Source organism: Pogona vitticeps, chromosome 1 (assembly GCF_051106095.1).
Source record: "Pogona vitticeps strain Pit_001003342236 chromosome 1, PviZW2.1, whole genome shotgun sequence".
In the NCBI taxonomy this organism is placed as follows: Eukaryota; Metazoa; Chordata; class Lepidosauria; order Squamata; family Agamidae; genus Pogona; species Pogona vitticeps.
Window position 1 is genome coordinate 226,742,497 of NC_135783.1, and position 19,675 is coordinate 226,762,171.

Here is a 19,675-nt window from a genome sequence, read left to right on the forward strand (position 1 = left end):
GCGAAGCTCTCGCTGTCACCTCGTGCATTAAATAAAGCGCGGCGGTTGCCACGAAAGGGCACGGGCGAAAGGAAGGACCGGGCGCGCTCCTTTCCCGCCCCCTGAGGGAGGGCCACCTCGCCACAAGGGGATGCCCAGACCCGGCCAGCCCTGCCGTGACCCAGCCCGATGCAAACAAGGGACGACGGTCTCGAGCTTGGCCCTAAAACTCACGCCGCTCCGCCTCGTCTCTCTCTTTTCCCGCCAATGCATCCGAGGCGGCCTTGTCTCTTCCCGGGGCGCCCACGTGGCTCACGTTGTCAGGCGGCCTAGGCATGAGACCCCCCTCCCCATGCAAGTTGTCCAGCTCCCTACACTTTATTGCAACGGCCCCTTTGGTCCCCAGATGTTCTTGGACTAACAGCTGGTGGTAAAGGCTTTGGGGAGTTTCAGTCCAAGAACATCTGGAGGCCCTAGGTTGGGAGCCACTTGCTTTATAACAAGCGACTGCTCTCTTTTTTAAAAAGTGGGGGGACGGACGGACAAGACTGCCGAATTAAGCCACGGTTGACTTGCAGTGCCTCTGCCGTTCCTTCCCATACATCCATCCATTTCCTTGCCCGCATTCCTTTAGGTTCACACGGGTGGAATTGACGTGTAGCGCAGAGGCTGCAGCGCGGTTTCCCCCTCCCCCGCCGTACCACAACACAAGATGAGAGGGAGGTTTTGTCGCACGGACGTAAGACACGAGTCTTGCCTCCAGACCCCGCTGCCGTTGCGTCAGCGGTTAGACACGAACTTCGGAGCAGACAGCACACTACAAGCACGAATCTCCTTACATTTATGGCTCTTTTTTGGCCGTACACGAGTGAGCGCAGCCCCAGCCCCTCTAAAGCTCTTTCTATTCGGATGCAAAGCAGCGCGTGCCCAAGCTCTTCCGCGCGTGGGTAGAAGGGGCTCCCCTTCGAACACTGGTTCGGGCAGTTCGGGGGTGCGGGAAACGCTCTGGGAGAGGGACGTGACCTTTCCCCACACATAAAAATTAGTACCTCATCCTGATTTTTAAAAAAACACCCACAAAAACGATGGAGTTACTTTCCACTGGAAAACCAAGAGAGTTCTGCAAACGTCTGTAGCGCGCTTTCAAGTATTCAGAGAGCGTCACCTGCATTATCTAGTTGTACCCCTGACAAAAGACCTGTATTATTATCTCCCATTGCAGATGAGAGGGCGAAGGAGAAATAGAGAAGAGCTTGCCTAAGGCTGCCTGGCGAGTTCGCGTCTGAGGCATGGCTGGAACTGGGCGCTTTGCGCATCTCTTCTAGTTTTCCCAGTACTCACAAGGGGAGGGGTGGGATCGAGGGCAGGGCAAGGCATCTTTCCTCTCGCGCTCCTTTGTTAACATCGTTTTTTAACAACCGATTGTTGGTCCTGGAAGAAAAATGCGGAGACCTTTTGGATGTTTTCTCTTGGAAGCCCACAAATCCGCATTCCAAGGGTGTGGAGAAGACTCTCCAGTGCCCTGCCCGAACCATCGTCAACAACGGTCACCGAGGAGCCCCCTTCCTCCTTTCTTTCGCCTTCCCGCAATAGCATCCTTTTACCTTCTCTGCCGTCCAGGAAGCTGCTGTTTCACGTGCTGCCAAAAGCAACCTGAACAGGCAGAAGCCTAGCAGTTAACCCCAAGTTAGTTCGACGATCTAAGCTGACCTCTGCAATGGAAGGGGGAGGGGAAGGAGGCGTGGTTAGCGGCCTTGCTTGCCAGATGATGTCCTGAGAGAGCTATGTTTCCCATCAAACTCAAGCTGCCCCGTTGGCTTCCCCCTTCCCGCGCCTCCCTGGAGAAACGCATCCGATGTCCCTTAACCATGTGAAAGAATTAGGGGCAGGAGGAGAGCCACAGCCTCTTGGTACGTGACGAGTGGGAACAAAAGGCATCGCCCAAATGCAGGGATAGAGGTGCAGCGGCCACCCCCTTTCCATAAAGGGGCGCTGACCATGAAATAAACGCGTCAACGAAGAAGGAAGAATTCCTCTTCTAGTATCGGAACCTGCGGCCGATCGCGAATACCTACATATCTGGGAGGGCTATGGATCTGCAATAGAGCCGCCTCCCTCCCCGCCCTCTCCTCCAACAGGCTTCGTCCTAATCCTTGACGAAGGGCACGTCCCTTCGTCTCTTTCGGGTCGTCTCAAGTATATAGCACCGGCGGGTTTGGTCTATTCGCGATGCTGGGAAGCCCAAAAAAAAAAAAAAAAAGCATTTTGTCTGTATTAAAGAGACGACGAAGTGTGTGATGCGTGGGTTAGGCTGGGAGAAGATTCCCAGCGGCCCGGTCCGATCCCCAGACAGCTGGTGCCTGGCCTGGGACTGGGCAGCGGCAGGGGGACGAGGACGACGACAAGCCCAGGCTGCAGCTCTGAGCCCTCCACTTGGCGGGAAAGTGAGTGCTTCCATACCTCGTTTACACAGGACTCTGTTCGGGGGGGGGGGGGGCTCCTGGAATCCTTACGCCGGGGAACAACAACGTGCATTGCCTGTGTTCACGTCTGCCTGCGCCCAGCTCATATATTCCCTGAAGCCAAATGTACCTGTCGTCCAAATGAATGAATGAATGAATAAAGTTATGTGGGAGCGGGAACCACCCATGATTAACCACGGCGGCCGCCACGCTTCTAGCTTAGCGCCTCGTTGATTGTTCTGAGAGAAGGGCTCGACAATCACCGCCGCGGCCACGCAGTGCTCCCTTTTACTTGGTTCTGAGGAAAGCGCCCCTCGAAGAGAAAGGCTCAAGAGTGGCGAGCTCTCACGTTCTTCGCCTTCCGAGGCAGGGTGGGAGGAGGAAGAGAGCGAGCGAGCGAGTGTGAGGTAGAAAGCGTGACACCCCCCCCCAACGAGACCAAATGAAGGTCCCCAAAGAAGAGCTGGGCGCTCTGCGGCCCTCGCGCCGCCCTGCGCGGCACGAGTGCCCAAATAACTCAGACTGGTTTTTTTGGGGTGGGGTGGAGGGGTGGGTGGGTTTGAGGCTGCCGCGACGGAAGAGTCGCAGAGCCACGTCAAAAGGTGGAGACTTTTGGAGAGGTCAGCCCTTCTGAAGTGCAGGATCTGAGCTCCGTCTGTCCTCGCGTGGCAGCCTGGCGGTCTGGTCGGAAGGTGGGAGGGAGGGAGAAATGGGAGGAGGGCCCCCTTCTCCCGCCTCTTCGGGATTTGGTTCTTTTGATAAACTTTCTTCCCTGCCCCTCCTGTTAAGGAAAAGGGGTGGGGGTGGGGGAAAGCAGGGCGGTCACATGGTCCGGGAAAAGGGGAGGGGGTTATTCAATGGGTCTCTCCTTCCTTCCCTCAGCCTCCCTCCCCCTCCCCCGTCGGTTCCCTTTCTTTTTCTTGGCTCGGCATCCTCCGCGGTCGCCTCAGTCACTCAACTCCGGCGAGGCTGGAGGGAGCGGGAGCAGGAGGGGAAGCGAGCCGGGCTCCGCCGGCGATGCGGGCTCGAGCCTCGTTGCCTGCTGCCCCCGGCGCTCCTCTCCGCAGCGGCGGCTGCAGCAGCAGCGCCAGTCCGGCGAGAGGGAGGTGCGTGACTCCCCCGGCGTCGCCCGGCTCGCGTTGCTGAGAGAGAGCGGCGCTCCCCCTCGCCCAGCAGCCCTTGCTCGCCCGCCCGCCCGCCCGCCCGCCTGCTTGCGCCGCCAGGACCGCCAGTACCTCCGACGGCTCCAAGAGGATGTGGCTCCTTGCCGTGGCGACAACTTTCTGGGGATTGTGGCTGGCGCCAGGTAAGAGGCGCGGAGCAGGAGCCCGCCGCCGGTGCCCCGGCCCTCCCTCCCTCTCGAGCCCAGAGTCCGCCTCGCCTCGCCGGCAGCCTGCGAAGTTCGCGCCCGCTGTTCAACAGCTGATCTTGGGGCCCCCAACTCTGCGGCTCCCACCGGAGACAGCCAGCGGAGGGCGGGCGGGGGCCGGGGCTCTCTGGCCAAGCCATTCGCTCCGAGCCGCCCCCGCCTGCCTGCCTGCCTGCCGGGCACCGCTCGCCGGAAGAAAGCGCGGGTCGCGGCACTGGGTGACCGGTCCTGGGGCCGCCTGGCGAAGACCCGTGCGCGGCGGCGAGATGGCAACGCGGCGGGCTGGGCTCCCGGCGAGCGGAAGCTGCCCTCTCCGACGCCATCCCGGCGCGGGGGAGCGGCGGGTCGGCTTCCCTGGGGGTCCGGTGGGCGGCGGCGGCGGCGAGGGGGATTTCCGCGGGCGATCTGGCCGTGGGAGCGCGCGTGGGTGGCCAGGGGGCAGTCCCCAGGACAAGAGCCCCTGCTTCCCTACGGAGGGAGCCACACGGACAGGCGCCGGGGGTTGAGTCGGCTCGCGGCTCGCCGTAGTAGTGGTAGGAAAGGACCCCCTGCGGGCGGGGCGGGGGAGAGAAGACCAGCAGCTGCTTGTTCGCCGACCTCGCAGCAGAGAACTTCCTCTGTTCGCCCTTATCTCCGGGGGTGGGTGGGTGGGTGGAGGGGAGAGAAATGCGTTGGGAGGGAGATCAGTTGGCAAATTCCTTTCCCAGCTAACAGTAAAGATTATTGATTTTCTGCGAGCGCACTAGTAGACAGGATGCGGCCGCCTTCAAAGCGCACCCTGATGTATTGGACTAGGGGTAGAAACTCGGCTGAGTAACGGCGACGGCTCGGGGACCTCCAAGTCGCCCGGGAGCAGCCGCTGGTGGGGTTGACTGGCAGACCCCCCCCCCGCGACCTCCGCCCGATGCCCTGTTAGCCGAGCCTAACTGGCGTGAAGGCGGGTTGGCCACGCGAGCCGTTCCTTCGCAAACCTTGCCCTCGTGCAAGCCCCGCGCTCCCCCCCCCCACGTGCCCTCGGGCCGAGATGAAGAGGGGGTCGTAGGGGCCGCCCGGCCCGGCCGCCCTGCCCTTCGGTCCATCTCGCCCTGCCGCCACCAGACGCCTCCACGCATCCATCGCCCAAGCCCGGTCGGTGGGGTAAACCTCCCGGGCCTTCCCTTTAACTTCGATCAGGACCTCGTTCACATGATAACAGAGAGAGGAGCTTGGAAGATGCTTTGCCGCCGTAATTGTGCATGGCAAAATAGTAATTAAACCATTTGCAATTAATTAGGAGTTAAGTAAACCCTGTGGCACAGAAAAAGCTCTGGAGTGCATCTATTAGAAGCATCACGTTCTCCCCGAACATCATTTGGCCTTTTTTCTTTTCTTTTTTTTTTTAAATAAAAAGCCTTCTACTTGCTGATGGGGCTCTTAAAGAAGGAAAAGAGAGAGGGGTGCCAGTTGGTGAGCAAAACAGATCAATTTTGATACCGTTCATTATTGTTCGTTCTGCCCCCTGCTGGTTGCAGCTTTGTCTGATGCAGCCCCAGGGTTTGAAAACTTGGAAGGGAAAAAAAAAAAAAAAGGCAGAGAGAATTTCCAGTGTTTAGCGTTCTGCTCTTCTGTGCTTCAGCCCTATTGCTAAATGCCATGGCCTAAATGGGGCTAGAGGACTACAGCCAAATGCAGAATTGCATTGTATCAATGTTATCAATAAGAATACCAAAGAAACAACTGTATTAAAGAAGAAAAAGAAGCTCTAAAAGGAGCACAGCCCTAAACCTTTGGGCACTTGCTTTCTGAGCACTTCCTATGCCACAACATTATACTTGTTTACTCACAGGTCTAGTAAAAATTTGATTTGTATTCCTTCATTGAGCAGGGGGTCGGATTTGATGGCCTTAGAGGCCCCTTGCAGCTTCACTATTTGATTCTATAAATTATTCCCTTGTGAGCATCCAGAACTGCTAGCTAGCTCAGTGGTTTGAGAGAGGTTGGGAGATCGATTCCCCACTGTGCCGCCTTGTACTTGATGGCCCGTGGGGTTCCTTCCATCTCTGTAATTCTAAGATGATGACCATTTTTATTCTTATGGGATGTCTAGTTGAAACTGACTCATAGGTGACCCCAGTAGGGCTCCCCCAGTGAGTTTTTATGGCTAAGCACGGATTCATACCCAAGTCCTGGGATATCACTACACCATACTGGGGTATCCCATTGTATACAGAACTGCTGAATCTAAAGACATTTTATAATTGATACATGCTCCTATCTTTGTATCCTAGGATTTGCTTTGCAAATACAGTGTTACCAGTGTGAGGAATTTCAGCTAAATAATGACTGTTCATCACCTGAATTTATTGTGAATTGCACTGTGAACGTTCAGGACATGTGTCAGAAGGAAGTAATGGAACAAAGTACAGGTATGGTAAATTACATTATTTATTTTAGCTTATAAATTGTGCTCTCCCCTTTGCATTTTCATTTCTATCTACTTCTGGGCACTTAGTATTTCAAATATATCTTTAATTTGGATACTCTGAGCATACATTATTTTGATTTAAATATGTACTGTGCCATTCATCTACACTACTGTATTTTGTCAATTTTATTTTAAATTGAAATGGATTGTGTTTATTTAAAAAAAAACAACCCAGAAATATTGTAGCTTCAGAGTCTTCACCATACTGGGAAATTAATAACACGTCCATTTAATCTCATTATAGTTAATTAGGCGGGCCCTTTCCCCTGAGTTAGAAGGAAATACATTGAATTAGTTGTGCCTTTTATTTACTCTGGCAATTCATATACCCAAGTGGCTGATGATGAGAGAACAGAGAAGGAGGTCTGAGTTTTCAGTGACTAAATTGAGATGCAGTTGCACGGAATATAAGAGCTTGCTTTGGGCAGTAATGTTTTTTCTTTGTTGTGTATAAGGTTTCTGAAAGAGTCATCTGTTTCACATCCAACAGATTTCATTCAAAAGACAATTTTTTCAAAAATGGTTGGCAATCTCTTGCCATAAAGTACTGAAGAAATAAATGGACCTTCTCCCCATTGTAGCATGGAAGAATTTTGTATTGAAAACAGCACAAACCCAAGTTCCACCAAAATCCCATAGTTAGCTTTGGTAGGGTCAGAAGAATGTTTGGCTAAGTGTGAAACCTGGAAAACAGTGTTGGGCCGCTTCCAAGAGCATTAGTTATCATCACAAGGTATAGCTATGTGCTCATTTGCATAAAAGCCCATAACGCTTTTATGTTTCATAAACATACCATAGCGTTTATGAAATGGTACCTAAGTTGAAAACCCACAGAGATAAAATCATGGAATATCAAAGTAAGACAGTAGCATCTGCAGTGAATACTCTGCATCCCTGACCTTGGAAAAGAATATCAGTTGTGGAAGAACATAGATTTGTGAAAGAAATCAGTATGCGATGCCTGTTGCACTGAGAATGATCTGATATGCATGCCAATGACCAGAATATAATCACAGGCTATTCAGTTCGTTTAGCTTTTAAAAAAAAAAACTTGTGGTAAGTCACAGAGTTGTAACTAACAGATTCTAGCAGAATGTGTACTTGATGTTCCTTCTGTTAAAAACCTAAGAAAATGAAAGGGAATTATCTGTTCAGCACATTAGGAATGCATTGTTGATGATAGACAGGAGTGTTGCCTAGACAAGTAATAACGTTCTAAATGGATTGCTAAAGACCTGATCGGTTCTAAGTGGGAGGCAGGGATGTGTCTGCACTCTCTGGAAATGAAGGTGTAAAATAAACCTCCAAGCTGAGAGCACTGTCCTCATACTCTCCATACTTTTCTCTGGCCAGGTAGAAATTTAGGATACTTATATTGTTCTGGGATACTTCTGGAATCTGTAAGAAATTTTGGCCAGGTGTTGGAAAAACAGTTATAAAGGCTCACTCGTTCCAATGTTCTATTTTGTTGTTCTTGTTCTTTAATGGAGGCACCTGAAAGGCTGTAAATAATTCTTTTTTAAAGAAACCTCACTGGGAATTATTTCCTTAGTTGGTCTGTTTCTAGCATTCCTTCTTCTGACCATAACATTTTTCTTTCAACTTACAAGGTAAAAACTTTAACAGCCTCCTGGTAACCATGTCAGTAATCTTTTAAGCTAAAGGCTAGTGAGGCAGAAAAATGTGCCAGCAGAAACTCCTTTATCTGAGAATGGTTTCCTTAAACCTTTTTGGATGTGTAGCTTTTTAAGTGATGGATTCTTCAGACAGGTCTTTTTATTTTAAAAAAAATCAGATTTACAACTGGGTTTTCAAACTGATTAAGCTACTGTGACTATGTTAAATTCAAAGTAAGAAGCATTCTAATTGGATCTTAAAACATTTAGAGTGAAATAAATGTACCTTCTCCATTCTAGAGAAGTTGATTTGCAATGGCCTCCATAAAAAGGGAACATTTTAACTGACATTTTTCTTTAAATTTATGAACTTGTGGATTTTTTTTCCTGAGTTATAATACTGGTATCGGTCTTAATATCAGGATATCCTATGTGTCTGTTGAGCAGTGCATATAATACTTTATTATAGACTAGAACAGATTTGTAAGTAAAGCCATCTGTTATTTTTAAATCGGGACTTAGCTTCAGGGTACAAATCCTCACTTTTACCATGGTTATCCCATAATTAATGGCTTATCAAAAATATGAATTTTTACCAGTGTCAAAGACAACCCAAATTTCAGGTAATCAGCACGAACATCCAAAACCTATATAATTTAAGCTGATTTAGAAACCAACTCCCCTGAAGTCAAGATTAGAATATGCGCAAATATAACTTGGAAGAAAACTGCATTTATATCACTAGGACTTGCTTCTCTATATAGGAGTGTTTAAGAAGACTTTAAAGTACTTACTCTAACAACTGGAGCTTTATTAGTTTTTAATATACTGTGAAACAATGAAGGTCTCAAAACAGTTACTCTGCAGTAGCCCGTAGATTTCAGCCATGCTGCTGTGGAAGCAGATGGTGTCCATTGGGCTGTAATCCTATAAACACCTACCTATCTGGATAGAGTCACTGAAACATGTTCATGGCTATACAGTTATTATTATAATATTTTATATATTGAGTTACTAATAATTAAAGTAAAATGTTATCATCGTGTTTTAGTTTACCATTCCACATTTATAATTTTTTTTTAAAAAAAAAACATGATACTTCAGGTATCATTTTTCATTTTGTCCAAAATGTAACAGAGCTGCTGAAAAGCTTGGTTTATATAGTAAAATAATGTTTGTTTGGTTTTGGTTTTCGTCGTCATCATTTAGTCGTTTAGTCCTGTCCGACTCTTCGTGACCCCATGGACCAGAGCACACCAGGCCCTCCTATCTTCCACTGCCTCCAGGAGTTGTGTTAAATTCATGTTGGTTGCTTCGATGACACTGTCCAACCATCTCATCCTCGGTCGTTCCCTTCTCCTCTTGCCTTCACACTTTCCCAACATCAAAGTCTTTTCCAAGGAGTCTTCTCTTCTTATGAGATGGCCAAAGTACTGGAGCCTTAGCTTCAGGATCTGTCTTTCCAGTGAGCACTCGGGGTTGATTTCCTTTAGAATTGATAGGTTTGTTCTCCTTGCAGTCCAGGGAACTCTCAAGAGTCTCCTCCAGCACCACAATTCAAAGGCATCAATTCTTCGGCAGTCAGCTTTCTTTATGGTCCAGCTCTCACTTCCATACAACATTACAGGAAAAACCATAGCTTTGACTATTCGGACTTTTGTTGGCAAGGTGATGTCTGCTTTTTAAGATGCTGTCGAGGTTTGTCATCGCTTTCCTCCCAAGAAGCAGGCATCTTTTAATTTCATGGCTACTGTCTCCATCTGCAGTGGTCATGGAGCCCAAGAAAGTAAAATCTGCCACTGCCTCCATATCTTCCCCTTCAATTTCCCAGGAGGTGATGGGACCAGTGGCCATGATCTTAGGTTTTTTGATGTTGAGTTTCAGGCCGTTTTTTGCACTCTCCTCTTTCACCCTCATTACAAGGTTCTTTAATTCCTCCTCCTGTTTTAGGTTTGGGTGCATCTAAGTAAGCAGAGCTGAAGAATTAAACGTGATGTTTTAGACTCCAAACAGTGTAGGTCCTCGTTACAGTGTATACTCTGTCAGTGTATCCAGTTTGTTTCTGGAAACTGTTTAAAAGCAGCATCTTGAGAACAAGTTGTTAGTATAAATTGCTGACATGATTGACATAGGGAACTACTCCATGCAACACACATTTGTTTGTCTCATTTTTAAAGAGATAAGATACTACAGTATATTTAAATACACACACACACACACACAAGTGATATTATTTATACACCACTGATGATATTGTAACTTTTCCGTGTTTATTCAAGTTGTCTATGAACATTACACAACTTTGTCATTTTCTGTGCTAAAATGTTCACAGAAGACAAACATAGGTAAAGACGTATTTTTCAAGTGCATCCTTTAAAGCAGAATTCCTTTTAAAGGAACCTCATGCTCTAGATACTTTTCTTTGAATCTAGAGAAAATCAGACAACATGTTCATATTAAATTAGACCAATTTAACCAAAATAGAATGTCATTGAATAGATTAGAACAATATACTATCCACAGTGCAGCCAAAGACATGTTTCCAGAAGCTTAAAAACAAGACGTGTCATGATGGCCCATCAGTGCTAGATGTTAATCTTCTAGGCATTTCAGCTAATTAACTCTGATATAGCTCTTCCCTGTGTATTTGTCTCAGCTTCTTTAAATGAAAAGGCCATAAAACTAGTTATCATCTGCAAGGGGGTTCACTTTAAAATGGCAAGCCAAAGTACAGTCCTGGTCAGACAAGGAGCCACTGATGATTGTGATACTGAATTTTATATATTCATTATACTCTGTATGAGTCTAGCACTGAAAAAAGGATACTTCAAGTTCTATTACCAAGATAATTAGGTTTTATGGCTTTAAATAAAAACCTTCTTTCGTAATCCTACTAATCTTTCTCAGTGCTCCCTCCCTTGCAGATTCTTTGGCTTTTTAAAAAAATTGGTTTTCATATATGTCCGCGATGGAGATATTGGCCTTACAAAGGTTTTGGACTTCATTTCTCAAAATCCATTGCCATGGGTCATGTTAGTGAAGTCTCTGATAATCTGGAGGGCCAAAGGTATGTGATAGTGCCCTGGCTGCCGCATCAAGCCCTGCGTGTGCCAGTGGAATGTCACAGGACACACCATGGAATTTTGTGAACCTCTTCAAAATTGGTTTTCATCGGAATCAGTTCACATTAAGACATCAAATACTGAGTGGTAAAGTAATATACACTGGTGAAAAATCTCCTCAGTGTTTGTCTATAATCTGAAGGCAGGGCCCTTATATGAAACGGGGGCAGAAGTAAGGATGTGTAAGTACGTGAACTTCTTTCAGTGAAAGTAGGCTCAAAGCAGGCAGTGCTCAGTCACAAGTTTGCAGGTGTTTCTGAGAGTCCACAAAGACAGAAAGAGTTGTGCTGGAATATCGATGCAGTGGGCAAGGCTGATTCAAGGCTCTGGTGGGCCCTCGGCAAAAAAATATAATAGCGGGGCCTCCTTCAGTTACGCAACATGAACAGTGTAAGGGGGAGGGGGGAGATCAGTATCCACAGTTCTGGCTCCAAGAATTAATCAGTTCTGGCTGGTAAGATACTCTCTTCTGAGAGAAGGAGAATTCCACAAACACACCATTTTAATTCATAAACTTGGTGTATGAGCAATGAGCAGTAAATGCGTAGACTTGGTGTTTCATGCCATGGAACAGTAAATGCATAAACTTTGTACATTATTCCAGTGCCTTCTGTGCCTCCGAACGGCTTGCCTCAAAACAGCCTCTCTGTATAATTTTAGCCCCCTAACAGCCTCTCTCAGCCATCTTTGCCCTTAAAATGGCCTCTCAATGCTGTGCCTGCCACTGTCAGCTCCGCCAGGCCAGGGTCCTCAATGATGTGGATGGAGGGTGAAAAGGCTGTGCTATCAGTGCTCAAATGGTGCAAGGTCACACATCATGGTCCTGCGCTGTGACCTCACCATACATAAAACTTTAAAGGAGCAGTACAAGCTGCACAACACCATCACAAGGGGGGGAAATCCCCCTCTTCATGTGGGCCCCTACAGACAGTGGGTCCTGGGCAGATGCCCACTTTGCCCTCTGAATAAAGCAGACTTGGCAGTGGGACAAAGAAACTTTGTGCATGGGATGGATAAATCCCATCAACGTATTTGGAGTCTGCCAAGTTTCATAAGTTTCACAAGTGCTTATTCCTGCATTTGTTGCATACCATGGCTAGATCAGGCTGTTTGACATAGATCAGCTTATTTAAGGCCTGTGACAGTTTCATGCCTAGTTATTCCTACATCCGTTTCCATCTGTTTCTGAGACAGTCTGTAATTGTTAAGAAAACTGTAAAATTCCTTTCTTTTCTTTCTTTTTTATCTTTTATCTCTTTTTTTGCAAATATGTTTTTATGAAGTATACTTTTTTGTAAGCATTTTGCCCTAAAACACATATTTCTGTTATATGTTGTATCCTGAAATGTGCCTTTCATCACATAGTTTGGTACAGCTGTATTGCATGAATGAGATTTGTTCACTTGAATATGTGGGCCCAAGAAGATACACAATCCTACTGGCTATATAGATGAAAAAGTTACTTCAATACAGTGGTGCCTCGACTTACGAACTTAATTTGTTCCAGAACTCTGGTCTTTACTCAAAATGGCCATACGTCAAAGCACCATTTCCCATAGGAATGCATGGAAATGCAATTAATCCGTTCCAGCTGAAGGGAAAAAAAATCAAAAAATCACTGCAAGACGCATCGGAAACACGATTAATCCATCCTGGCTGAAGGCTGGCTGAAGGGGGGGGGGAGGAGAAAAGCAAGCAAAGCATGCAAGACCCATCATCAGAAATGCAAAAAAAAAAAAAAAGCAAAGCAGAAGTGTGCAAGACCCATTAGAAATGCAAAAAAAGCAAAGCAGAAAGCAAGTGAAGCATGCAAGACCCATCGGGAATGAAAAATAAGCAAAGCAAAAAACAAGCAAATCCCCCAAGACCCATCGGAAATGGGGGGGAAATCCCCAAAGGAAGAAAAAAACCCAAGACCCATCAGAAATGGAGAAAAATAAACCAAAGCAAACAACCCCCCAAGACCCATTAGAAAGGGGGGGGGGGAAATAACAAACAACCCCCCCAAGACACATCACAGCACATAAACATTTTATTTATTTATTTATTTGATTTTTACGCCGACCCTCTAGACAGTGTCTACATAACCCTCCCAGCCCAAAACCACACTGCAAAACCCACCCAGAACAGTTTTTAAAAAACAGAAAGCAGCACATTACCTTACCGTGAAGTCCGAAGCCTCCTCTGATCATCCTCACTCTAACTGTTGGAGCAAAAGAGCTACAGTGGTGCCTTGCTAGATAGTTACCCCGCATGACAGTTTTTTCGCTAGACATTGACTTTTTGCGATCGCTATAGCAATTCGCAAAACAGTGATTCCTATGGGGGAATTTTGTTGGACAATGTTTGGTCCCTGCTTCGCAAACCAATTTTCGCTAGACAACGATTTTGACAGCTTCCTCCACACTTGCAAAACGGGTGTTTTCGGGACCTAAGCTTTGCAAGACAGCTATTTAAACAGCTGATTGGCGGTTCGCAAAGTGGGTTTCCTATGGCTGATCTTTGCTAGACAACGATGATTCTTCCCCATTGGAACGCATTAAACAGGTTTCAATGCATTCCAATAGGGAAATGCTTTTCGCTAGACAATGATTTCGCTAAACAGCAATTTCAGTGGAACAGATTATCATCGTCTAGTGAGACACCACTGTACAAAGAAGCAGCCTCTTCACCTACCAAAGGTTAGCAATTTGAATTTCCCGCCCTTTTTCCCCTGCCTTTTCCTGTTCGTAACTGGAAGCTCCAGCCACAAGTTGAAGCAAATTTTTGTGCCCGGAACTGGTCATAACTTCAAATGGTCGTAAGTTGGGATGTTCATAAGTCAAGGCACCACTGTATATGCCTGCCTGTTCAAGGAATATGGATGATCCTATACATTTAGCAGGGAGAGGATCATTCCTTAAATTTAAGCATCAATTTACAAGTTAATTATGGACAGTGATGTAGGAATGAGGGTTTCCTGTAGCAGTGCGTGAGCTGGATGGAATAAAAATCATCTTCCATCACAATGGTCCTCAGAATCTTACACTAGCCACCTACATGCAAGAGTGCTATAACAAGGTTACATTCCGGCAGCAATTTTTGACTATTAAAGGCTCATCCCCCACACCCAAAAGGAAACCCCCAAAGGCTTTCCCCAGCGCAAAAGGCAGCATTGGGGAGCCTCAGAACCTGGAAGGGGTGGTAGGAAGCTTTCAATTAGTTTAAATTAATTATTTCCGGCACCAGATCCAGTTTACACTGGCATAACTCTATGCAAAAGGCTTTTGCCCACAGTGTAGCCTTTAAGCATACATTTCCTATTGTTTCTCTTCCATTCATTCAGTTTACACTTTAGAATGTCATTTACAAAACAAAACTAAAAATAGCAGTGGGAGAGTAAATAGTTATTTCCTGTAATGTTATTGATGCTGAAAAACAATGAGCCAAGTGGTTGAGTGATCGAGATAGTAGACCAATTTGCAACTGAATTCACCTACAACTATGCTGCCTGGATAGCTTGGTAATTTAGGGATCTGGCTGCCGAGCCAGAGGTTGTGACTTTGATTTCCCACTGTGCCTCTTGCAAGTAGAGCCAGCCTGTGTGGCCTTGGGAAAGCTGCACAGTCCCAGGACACCTCTAGAAGAAGGGAATAGTAAGCTATTTCTGAGTATTGGTCTACCTGCAGTTGACTTGATCATACATGATTATTATTATTATTGTATCTACTTCAATTAATACATAAATAATTTTTTTAAAATCATCTAATTTATAATGGCATTTCCCTCAGCATGCGAGTTTCTGTAAAATGCTGCAGTGCAATTAAAGCAATTAGTGTAATTGTGCACTTCAAACAGTAGAGTAGGAAACTGGAATCTTATAAATTGCAGTGCCGAATAATAAATGCTGTTTCTAGAGGTCTACAGAATATAGTCTTCTCATAATAATAAGCAGAAGCAGAGGGAAATTAGTCTTTAAAAGTGAAGTATACTTGGTTAGTTCGTTAATTTTTCATATTTATATATATTTATTGCTGTTGCATTCCATTTTCCTTTATTAAGGTATACGGACCCTAATATAGCCAAATTAATCTAGTGAAATTTAAATGTTTACTATAGTATAGATGGAGTTGTGAGGAATATTTTCAACTCCTGGATTTTTGTCACACAGCTCTTAAAGGCAGAAAAGCCCTTTCCAAAAAAAAAAAAAAAAAATAGTGGCTTCTAGCTATATCAAAATGAAAGAAGCACACCTTGCATATTCATTGGGCTAAATCAGACTGTTAGTACAAGCTAGAATATACCAGTTGTTTGGCTTACACATAATGAGCTTGATCTCATTGACAATAAACAATTATCTTGCATTGGGTTCTGCTACAAGAAAGCCAAATCAAATTTAGGAATACACATGAGGTCTGTGTCCGCATGTAGTGTGCTAGGGGAGCAACTTTTTGTGTTCCTCCACCAGAGGTACACTTATTTTGACGTGGATGTGGAATCCGTTCCACATATGTGAATTCCCCTGACAGGAGAAGAAACATCTGGATTTGGGCTAAAGTCCACGTGACTTTAACCCGACTCCAAAAGAAATGATTCCTCTGCTGGTTTATTCCAGCAGTGGGATCAGGTCCTGTGTTAACAAGTTTCATTCAGTGGATCTACTCTAATTGGGACTAATAGTTGGTTTCAGTTCACAAGGTTTAGTTACATTTATTATCAAAAAGATTTTATAACAGTGATCAACTTTGAACACGTCTTGGATTTTCAAGGCATTAATGTTAACAGGCACCTATTTTAGATACCATTTTCAAGGTGTATCATGTGATGGTGTGGTTTTCTTTTTTAATTGATGACTGATCCCTCTTTTTGAAACACTACACTGATGGGGGGGACAGCAATCCTGTTCATGCCAGCTTGAGTTCAATATGAAATTTCTGGAGCAAAAATCCTACTAGCGCAATTGTGCTGGATAAAACCATTGCACAGGCAGTTACCAAATGAAGCAAGTATTGCAACAGTGTTGATTATGCTAACTCTAAAAATGAGTTAGCATAATCATAGTGCAGTGAGCATTATGTTGGTGTGGTGAAATTGTTGAATGCAGGCAAAAGCTTTTAGATGAAAGCAATGTCTATTCAGTAGAGCAGACATTGAAAGAGTTGGTTTCCAGGGCTGCAAACAGATTATCTACAGGGTTTTGTTGTTAAGGGAACTCTTCCCCTTACGGTCTTCTCTTAAGATTAATATGATATATTTAAGACGCAGTGCGATGTAGCAGACGAACAACAGACTAGGACTTGGGAGACCTGGGTTCAAATATTCGCTCAACCATTGAAACTCACTGAGTAGGTGCCAATAGTGAATGACTTCTTGAATATCACAAAAAAATCTATTAGGGTCACCAGAAGTTAGAAGTGACTTAGTATATTTAATACAATACTCAGCACCTTACTGGTAATTAAAAATAAAGGTGGGAAGGCTACTCAGTCACTGAATAGGTTTAAATGGAAGGACTGGGGAGAGAAGCAGTCTCTTTCTGTGTCTTGTTCATGAAGGAGAGTCCCCAGCAGAAGAATCATGAACATTTACCTCTCCACCATCACTCATGTTGCCCTGCTGCAAAAACTAGAAGTACTGATGTCCATTTTCCAGGACAAGGGCTTCCCTGGAATGACTTCATAGTTACCCATATCAGAAGTACCCAGCTCCTTTCCATGGCTGATAAACAAGACTGCATGTGAATAGAAAGAATTATGGTATATGTTATTAACTTCCACTATGAGCTATAAATTCAGAGTTGGAGATATATTACTGTTCAGGAAGTGTTTTCAGATGCAAAAGCTGTAGGGCATGTTCTCTTATTAATAAATTGCTTCCAATCTTATGGTTGCCTGTAACATTACAAAGGAAGCAGGAGATGAACTAAATTATTGCACTAGATAAGGCAAAACCATGAAAGAGCATATAATAAATGGGGGAAGGTAGAGTTTTTAGATGCCATAAAGCAGAGATGGAGCTAGACGCTGTCATAAATTAGTTTAGGTTTTCTCTTTTTTAAAGGAAGAATAAAAATGCAAAAAGAGTATTTTAGAGGAATTTGCCATTTCTGATGGAGTGAATTTAATTTCTCACAAGGAAATGGACAACAGCTTTTTATGTATTTAAATTTCTTGGATTTGTTCTAAAGGTATATGCTATGATACGCTATGGTGCCTACAGGCTGCCATCTTAAAAATCTTCTCTTCCCTCATGAAGCATATTATAATAAACAAGTGGATTAAATGGCAGTGATCCTTTACATTTTATTGCTTAGATCTTTGAGCAAGTATCTGAATACTCTCTGCTACTAAACCCAAAGTACCAAAGGGGCTAAAATTTTTATAGTGCTGTTATTGCTAAGGATGCTGTCAAATAGAATAGAAAACAGATTTAATGAAACCAAGCAAAACACAGTGCTATGATGTTGTCTGTGGATACAACATTGATACCAAGAAGACTACTCACAGTCTTCTACAGACCCCCTGCAGATGTTGTATTCCTGATTGTGAAGTATAAGAATTTGTCACATGTTCACATAGTCACATGAATTTCATCCCTGCTCTGTAGTTGATTTTTATCCCAATGTTGAAATCTGTAGTGTAACTAATACTAATACATTAGCAGCCATCCCCTGCAAAAGTTTGCAAATCAAAACAAAATAGTAATAAGGGCTGTCTAGTTAGTATTTTTCACAGTTGCTGCTGATTCAGAGATAATTCTGTACAATGGTTAAAGAAATCATGGAAATGCTAAGGAACTGCAAGGAGGAAATCATTGGGAGGGGAGATCATGCAGAACTGGACACACTTTCACTCCTGTTTTAGTGAAGCAAACCCATGGACTGAAATACTGTTTCCTTCAGCAGAAGGGAGTGGGAGCAAGAGGAAGCTACTGTACCTGGTAGAGAAAAGGAGAGCAGAAATGGAGAAATTATTATTTTCTAAAAAAATAATTCTAGCAGCCGACCAGTAGTGCAGTGGAACTTCCTCCCCCTTCCTTATTCAGCTCTGCATGTTTTCCAAAAAATGAGCATACACGATTTCCTTGTGCCCCAGGACAGGTTTTGGGGACACATTGCAGCCCATGGTTTGGTTGGGTTTCTATGAAAATAGAAGTTTCAGAAGCAGAAAATAATCTTTTGGGTCTTGGCTAGAGATGGGAATGAACTGGGAAAATGGTGGTTTGTGATGGTTCATGATTTGTCACTATGCACAAACCGTGAAACTCTTTGAAGTTTCTAATGAAACAAATTGTTTTGTGCTTTGTGTGATTCGGGACCTCCAGGAGTTGCAGAACAAGCCCCTGTGCAAGTTAGAGATGCCAAACGTAGAGAGTCATCAGCCATCTCCCCTTCCCACCCCCTCCAAGTCTGGTGAAAATTCAATTTGGGAAGTCCAAGATTGGATTTGGTATAGTCCCCTCAAAACAGGTCTCCGAGGAAAGTGTTCTTTAACCATGAAGTGTACAAATCACCAATGCTGGTAACAGTTTGGCATTTCATTTCATTCTGGGCAGGTGCCTTTCCTCTCAATGCCCCGAAATTAACCACAAAATGGCTCCTCTCTAGTCCTGGTTGCAGTCCCCTATGTAATATATATTTGTCCAAGCTATTCTTTTGTCTGCCATTTGACTGAAGTGGCTGGATCAAAGTATCTAATGGATAAGGTAACAGACGGGAATCTTTCATCAGCAGGAGTATAATTTTTAAAAAAAACAAAAACAAAACACAACTCTCAAGAATGCTATGTAAACTGAATGTTTGTACAAGCTTTAATTTGCATTAGAGATTCATCTACTGTGTTTGCCATGTTATGAGAGTGATTATTTGGCATTAGAAGCAGTAACAATCAAAACACAGTGAAATGAAACAGATGTAGAAGGAGACAGTGGTAGCTATCGCTCACTTTAGTTAATGGGTAGAAGGCACCACCATGTGGGGGGAGCCAGAGCAAAGGTGATTATTCATGTGTATGTGTTCATGTGTGCATAAACACAGCCAGACAGGCGAGCATTCAAACACATACATGCAAGCAGATATTTGCCCCTAAGTCACTGCGTTCATTCACTCTACAACGTAGCCGAGGAGCAGAAAAACAGAGTTTCTGCTGATTCCTTCTGCTCCTGGTTTCAGAAGTAGGCTGTTAGCCCCTTACTTGTACAATTCTCTTTTTGTTTTCTCACCCCACCTCAGTCACAGCCACATGTCCACATGGAGTCTGACTTGGTTGTGGGTCCAGGAGGAGAAGGAACATGGGAGAGAGAACCATTGCCTCTGAAAGGGAAGCAGGTGGGGCTTGGGGTGGCTCAGGGTAGCCTGAGGTGATGCAGCACCTCATTTGCCCTGATGGATCAGCCTCCATTATAAGAAAACCAGCTGATGGTGGTAGTGTTGATGAGAATGAGAATGATGCATTTTCCACAGATAGTTGGGAGTCCCACTCCAGCCATCAAGGAGCAAATGTGGGTCACTTTGCCCAGGGAGTCCTTATGTTATATTTTAACAGTATTATGGCTGCAGCAATTTAAAAGAAGTTAGGAATATATACTACTGTGGGAAGAGTAGATAATTTGTTAGCACAAAGAGAATGTCCATCCACATCAAATGTTTTAAAAGAAATGAAGCTGCAGACTTCTGTAAAAAAACA

The 19,675-nt window shown here is 44.8% G+C and overlaps 1 protein-coding gene across 2 annotated transcripts in view; it reads left to right on the forward strand.

Moving 5' to 3' along the window:
* The first annotated feature begins 3,252 nt into the window (after positions 1-3,252).
* Positions 3,253-19,675, forward strand: part of LYPD1 (LY6/PLAUR domain containing 1) — a 36,110-nt gene continuing 19,687 nt past the window's right edge. The window contains exons 1-2 of one of the 2 annotated variants that reach the window (XM_072984387.2): positions 3,253-3,547; positions 6,078-6,215. In XM_072984387.2, coding sequence (XP_072840488.2) covers positions 3,268-3,547; positions 6,078-6,215 — 418 coding nt within the window. In that variant the 5' untranslated portion in view covers positions 3,253-3,267. The other variant, XM_072984393.2, reaches the window with a different exon arrangement.